Genomic DNA, 7,179 nt, shown 5'->3' on the forward strand with positions numbered 1-7,179 from the left:
TCTCGCCTAGGATGTCAATCCCGTTCATAGAAGTGAAGGATAGGATCATAAACACGAACATGATTGATGGCTTAATTTTGTGAATTTCTTTTATTTCGAATTTTCATTCACACCACCTCTACGAAACGCAGTATTCTTAACATCCTCTTCACGTCTCTTCTCTACAATATTTTATAGTTCTTTTAAAAAGAAATATTATATAGTTTTTCAATTTGTGACATTTAGATTTTACCATATAGTTAATTATTAGATGTGAAGTTCCTGAGGATCTCATAATTTCATATAATAATGGCTGTCTTTTTCTAACCCTAGAGAATTGAAAACAAATCACTTATGCTAGATTGCTAGTTGACTTTAATTTCACTCACAAGCAACTTGGCCTTGGTAGGAAATGCATATAAATAAATAAATTTGGTAAGAAATACATATAAATTATAGAACTTTATTCAAAGTAGTTAAATAAGTCCCCCCCCCCCCCCCCAAAAAAAAAAAAAATTAATGATTATGATTCTGAACTGTTGGATGCAAAGATTAAGAGTGGGAAAACAAATGATAAACTAAGATGTGATCTGAAAGCTTGAGAAGCATGTTTCATAGTGGACGTTGCTTTCGTTTTTCACTTGTCATTCCTACTTGCTTCCTTGATGGATGGGTGCGTAGCTGCCTTTCACCTCTAACCACCAACTCCGATATTTAATTAAAAAAATAAATAGAAATCTAAAAACCCAATTGAAAAAATAATAATTTAGAGATCTAATTAAAAATTGTCAAATAATTTATAGATCTAGGTTAATTTAACCAAATTTTTTTTTCTGTGAATCCTCCTCATTAATAGTCCGATTAATATTTATGAGGCACAAAAATGATCAAAATAACTTATATTTTTTAATAAATTATGTTTTGATGAATATATGTTTAAGAGACTTAACTATTTATTATTTTTGTCAAACTATATTAATTAATAATATTTTTGTAAGCATATTAACAATATTAAATTTAACATTAATATTTGAGTATGTGCACAGCAAATTTCAATACATGGTGGCATAGATATAATTTTTTTTAATAAACACTTATTTTAGTTTCTAGAATTATAATTTAATTATTTAATAATTGATTTTATGAAAAAGATACTAAAATAAATATGTAATATTTTTTATTATAGAAAATAAATAATATTTTATAAAATAAAGTATTAGTGAGACTTTATAAATTTAAAATTAAAGTAATAATTACTCCATGATTTTCTGTTATACACATTCGAATATGCACAATTTGTACTCTCGCATGTGCCGTGTGGACAAGGTTATAAGATTCTATACATCTTCTTTTAAAAAAAAATGTATCCTATATTCTTATGCATGAAGGAAATTGATAAAATGTTTTAATCAAAAAAACACTTTTTGTGGTCAGCCAATTGAAGCGACCGTTCTACTGGTCAACCCACTATCGTCAAAGACAACGTTGTCCTGTCACACAGACAAACATTATAGAATGGCCAATGAGTGATTAGGGCATTCACAATGGTGGAACTTATTTTTTTCTTCTATTGGATACTACGTGTACATATTATTTATTTTATTATTGTCCAATACCAACACCTTTTAATCTTTAAATCTTTACAACTGTGCAACTTTCTTTTGATATTTCTAATGAGTCCTAAAAAAAACTCATTTCATTATATTTTATTAATAACCTATTTAATAGTCTATAATTATCTTATTTATAAATAATTAAAAATTCTAAATTAATAAACTTTTGAGACTATCATTACGTAAAATATTTTTTAACCTAATAATAAAATAAAAAAGGAAAAAAAATTGACCTCAAATTTAACAACCGATTCACATGGAATGAATTTTGGTTTGAATCTATTGAATGAAAACAAACTAAAGTAGAAGTTGAAATTTTTTAAGAATAAAAATTAGATAAATTTTAGAGGTTTTTGATTGTGTAAAAAAATTGAATTATATTCTATTTATATTATAAAAGAATATATCCGTCTCCCAATAGTATATTTGTTGCCAATACATCCGTTGGCAACAATATTTTTGCACTAATTAATATTAGTATAGTTGTTGAAATGAAATAACATTATAATAACTTCTGTTTCACTGTGCTTTTTCTGTTTCACTTTTACGGGCCAAAGAACCTTGTTTCACGAAGTCCCCCGGTTGTACCGGAAGCACCCATTTTAATGGGGGCAATATGAGAAGGGTTTTATTCCGAGCACATTGCTTCCTCTGACACATTGTTTCTAAAGCAACCCGTTGAGGATGGTCTTAGATAGGAGTAACTTTAATAAAATTAATTTTGAATTATAAAATTTGTCAAAAAAAATTAAATCATAAAAGATAATTAAATTTTTACATCCAAATTAATTTCAACTACTTCTTTTACTTTCAAACATGTGCACAATGTAGGAAATGATTTTCTATGTAAACAATGAAGCCATAGGCAGGGACGAATTCAAAAGCCTGTCAAAGGAGGATTTTTTTTTTCTTTATAATTATTTAAATGTCTAACTTTTAATAAGTAATAATTTTTCAAGAAAATTATTTACTATTTTTACAAATAAAATTAAAATTAAATTTTATTTTAAATAATAATAATCTTAACCATTATCATAAAAATAACAACCAACAATTAATTTTACATGGTTTTATTTTGGTTATAAGCTTAATCATTACAATAACAATAACAAACACAAATACATAACTAATTTTATACTAATTAATCTTAATCATTATGATAATAATAACATAGATAATTAATTTACACAATTTTACTCTAACTAACTTATATTTATGTATACGAAAAGTGTCAAGGGAGGAGCGAGGGCTCAGCCCTGCTTGTCCGTCCCTGGCCTTAGGTTTTTTTTTTTATATTAATAATTAACTAATGACTCATTATATCTAAACCCTAAACATTTAGTTACATCAAATTACTTTAAATAATTCTGCTAAAAAATCTAAAAGTAATTTTAGTAGAATTATTTCCTTTAATTACTCTTTTTATACATATTACATATATATAGTTAAAGTTTAATAATGTGTACGTCAAATTACAAATTCTTAATAGATAGATAAACAATTTTAGTTTTTATAAATTTTAATAATTTTATATTTAATAAATAAATTCTTTTTAATGTATAATATTTTAAAAATATATAAAAATGTAAACTATAAAATTATATAATTACAAATATCACATTTATTTAAAATTTGATATACATAATCATCGAGATTATATATAAAAAAATATTCAACAGTTGAAATTCGGAAAAAAAAGAGTCAACAGTTAGATTATGAAGATTATATATATATATATATATATATATATATATATATATATATATATATATTTGAATTGCTACAAATTAATAGAAAAATTTAATATAAGAACGTGCATTTATTTTATTAATCTTTACTAAATACCTTAAGAAAAATAATTAAAAATCGATATCTATTAATTTTTATTAAAAATTACTAGAAACTAAATTGATAACATTAAATAATTTTTGTATAAAAATGTTATTTTTTAACCATCACTTTAAAAGTAATGGTTAACAACAAGACTGATAATTAATGTTGGTGAACCTTATAAAAAATGCTATAATGTACTAAAGATATTAATTAAAAAATTAAAAATCATTATTAAATAGTTTAACTTAATGTATTTTTAAAATATTTTTAATAAAAATTTCTCTTATTAGTTAATTCTTTATAATATCGGAGGCAGAAGTAAGACTTTGTATTTTTCTTTAATGCATTAACCATTTGGCTTAAATATAATTTTAATTTGTCTATTTTACTCAACAAATAATTTTTATTCCTTCATTTTACAATAAAGATATTTAATCTTTTTATTTTTAAAAAATTCACAATTTTTATTTATTTTTCAATTTTATTTTTGTTTTATTTATTTTATTTTAGTGCAATTAAATCATAAATTTAACATATTCATTTAAGATATTATTAAGAAACAATTTATTATTTAAAATATAAGAAATAATTTATTAATTAAAATATAAGAAATAAAAAATTTAAATGTAAACAAAATTAAAAATTTGATCAAATTTAAGAATTTTCTAAAATAAAATACCAAATTCAAATATTTTTATTTTAAAATAAAAAATTAAAATTATAAGTTTAATAATATTAAAAAATTATAATTATATTTAAACTTAATTATTTAATTTTTATTACTTAAAACATTCATCAATTTTATTAATAATTAATTTTTACAGAAAAATCTATCACCACCAATTGAACCATTGGAATTTCATTTCTGTCTTTGATAAACAATAAATGAGTCCCCACAAACCTATTAATCAATTATAAATTGTTCTCTCCGGACCCTCCCACAACTCTCTCCATTCTTTCATCTTCTACCTCACATCCTAGCTCTTTGCTCGTTATTACATACAGTATATACTATATTCAGAAGATTGCTAGCTACATACTGCATCAATTCAACGTTGTTCTTGTTCACCATAGCTTCTGTCCCAGAAATATCATGGGCTTTGATATCTCTAAACCAGGGCTTCGACTTGGTCTTGGTCTTGGTCTCCATGATGATCACTCATCAGAAAATTGCATGAAGACCAATGAACAAAGCCAAAGGCAAAGACAAAGCCAGAAGAAAAAGGAAACAGATCCATGTAACAAGGCTTACCCATCACTTAAGTTAGGACCACCCGATGATGAGGCAAACAATAATAATCAACAAATTACAAATATTGAATCCGATGAATACTATTATTTCCACCCACATGCCTCTTCTAGATCTCCAAGTGCAGTGTCTTCATTTTCCAACTCATCTAGCATCATCAAGAGAGAGAGAGAACAACTTGAGTTAGAGGTAGAGAAGATTTCGCTGTCAAGGGATTTTGTCGATGTTGACGAAAATGGTAACCCCAAGAAGAAACTTAGGCTCACCAAAGAACAATCTGCAGTCTTAGAAGATAGCTTCAAAGAGCATTATACTATCAGTCCGGTATGTTACATTTCTAAACTAATCAATAAATAACTCTAAATCCACCTCCAACATCTTTTTACTATTTTTTCCAACAACAAAGATTTGAATTATTTTTATGATTTTAAGATATTATAAATAATTTATTTAAGAATTAATAGGAATATAAGATATTTATGGCATCCACATAAATTTAAGGGTAGTGATACTGTTGTTGTTGTTGTTGTTGGGAGTAGTAGAACAAGTTTTCGTTTAATGAAGTCCTCTCTCTCCCGATCTCTTTCCCTTGCACATCTCTATAAACTTATTCAACTATTAATCTAGATAATAATTGTACCAAAATTCTTAGATTTTTCTGGCTATCATATATAGCAGCTCTCTTATAATTATTTTTAATTATTACTAATGGATACTAATATGATTTTGAGTCTTAATTTCGATGATCTTGATGTTTTAAAATGATTATTGGTTTTTTGATCTGGAGTCTGAGGCTCTTTTAACATCCTTTCATTTACTTTGAGATTTGCTTCAGAAACAGAAGCAAGAATTGGCAAAGAAACTGAATCTTCGGACTAGACAAGTGGAGGTGTGGTTTCAGAACAGAAGAGCGAGGTTAACTAGTTTCTCAGATATTTGGACTACTTACATATGCTTATATATATATATATTACAAATCTACGCATGATGCTCCCGTTCACAGTAGAGAAATGCTCACAATACACACATTCTTATACATTTTTTTAAACACACTTCTTATTATGGATTGACATTTATTAGAAATTATAAATTTATCTAAATCTCACATCATTTAAAAATTTCCAGTAAATTTTAATTAACCCAAGACAAAGAATATTGTGGTGTACTATAACAATGGTGTTGACAGTATATATGATATTATATATTATTGTTCTTGTATTAATGTAATTATATTAAGCATATACGTTTACATTACATATGTGTAGGACAAAACTGAAACAAACCGAAGTGGAGCGTGAGTTACTGAAAAAGTGCTGTGAAACTCTAACTGAGGAGAACAAGATGCTGGAAAAAGAGTTGCAAGAGCTCAAATCGACGAAAACATCGATGGGACCCTTTTATATGCAGCTTCCAGTGGAAAGCCTTAGAATATGCCCTTCGTGTGAGAGAATAAGCGGTGGCAACAATGGCTCCTCTCCCACAACGGCTTTGCTTGAAGCCCCAAAGGCCCATAAAGATCAGCCCTTCTATAAAAATAACTACACATTCACCCAATCATCCGCAGCTTTTGCTAGCTAGCTAGGGAGGCTAATGCAACTTCATATTTTACGGCAATCATTTTTATTATTCTGTTAACTTCTGTTTTAAAGATATCAATTAAGCATTTAATAAATATAACTTTTTTTTATTAAAAATCACGATCAGAATACATTTTAAATTAGAGTTTAATCACTATATACTAACAATATAAAATAATTTTACAGTATGATCCAATCATAAATCACCATTTAAATTATTTTAATATAATTATTTTAAAAATAAATAAATTTATCATATAATTATACATGTTAAATTATGAATAAATTATTATATAAAAAAATTACACTATCAATATATACTGCAATTCTTTTTCTCTTAAAATTATGATAAAAGTGTATTGATAACACTTTTGTGTAAATTGTTTTCTAATTTTAATTATTTTCTTAATGAGTATCTTATGTATACTTGTAGAAAAAAATTCACTAATATTTCACTTTACCAATCATGTATAAAGCATAATCCTTTATTAATTTAGATGGCATCTATCTTTGAATTATCAGAAAAGATATGTTTTTAGTACAAAACGAAATTCGTATTAACTTCTGATTGATTATTTATTCTTGTATCCTACCCTGAACCTAAAATCCCTCCTCCCTTCATTTGTTACTGCTTTCATTTTATTAGTTATGATTTGCTTTGTGTAAATTCAAACCTGAATCATTTGTACTATAGCACTTCTCAAGTGCATGTGATTTACCTACAAGAAACTTTATCAACTTACCTGAATCCCATTGGTTATGAATTAATTACAGAGTAAGATTATCCATTGACCTTTAAATGGCCAGAACGATTTACTCACTGTATGTACCATGTCCCACTCGTCAAAAGTTGTACATAAACTTTTCTCTAATGTCAATAAAAGTTGGTACAAGTGATTAACAATTAAATAAAAAAATTTATTTTTTT

At 25.9% G+C, this 7,179-nt stretch overlaps 1 protein-coding gene across 1 annotated transcript; it reads left to right on the plus strand.

The window, feature by feature from the left end:
- Window positions 1-4,337: 4,337 nt before the first annotated feature.
- Window positions 4,338-6,368, plus strand: LOC100790927 (homeobox-leucine zipper protein HOX15). The gene is made up of 3 exons (XM_003523589.5): window positions 4,338-4,998; window positions 5,510-5,589; window positions 5,940-6,368. Exons 1-3 carry the CDS (start codon window positions 4,519-4,521, stop codon window positions 6,250-6,252), a joined length of 873 nt encoding a protein of 290 aa, XP_003523637.1. The 5' UTR covers window positions 4,338-4,518; the 3' UTR covers window positions 6,253-6,368.
- The last annotated feature ends 811 nt before the right edge of the window (window positions 6,369-7,179 follow it).

Source organism: Glycine max, chromosome 4 (assembly GCF_000004515.6).
Source record: "Glycine max cultivar Williams 82 chromosome 4, Glycine_max_v4.0, whole genome shotgun sequence".
In the NCBI taxonomy this organism is placed as follows: Eukaryota; Viridiplantae; Streptophyta; class Magnoliopsida; order Fabales; family Fabaceae; genus Glycine; species Glycine max.

Excerpts from the sequence above, each read along its gene's own strand:
- LOC100790927 (XM_003523589.5), top strand. The coding sequence starts at position 4,519 with ATGGGCTTTGATATCTCTAAACCAGGGCTTCGACTTGGTCTTGGTCTT. Across the intron at positions 4,999-5,509 it reads AGCATTATACTATCAGTCCG|AAACAGAAGCAAGAATTGGC; the intron begins GTATGTTACATT and ends GATTTGCTTCAG. Across the intron at positions 5,590-5,939 it reads TTTCAGAACAGAAGAGCGAG|GACAAAACTGAAACAAACCG; the intron begins GTTAACTAGTTT and ends ACATATGTGTAG.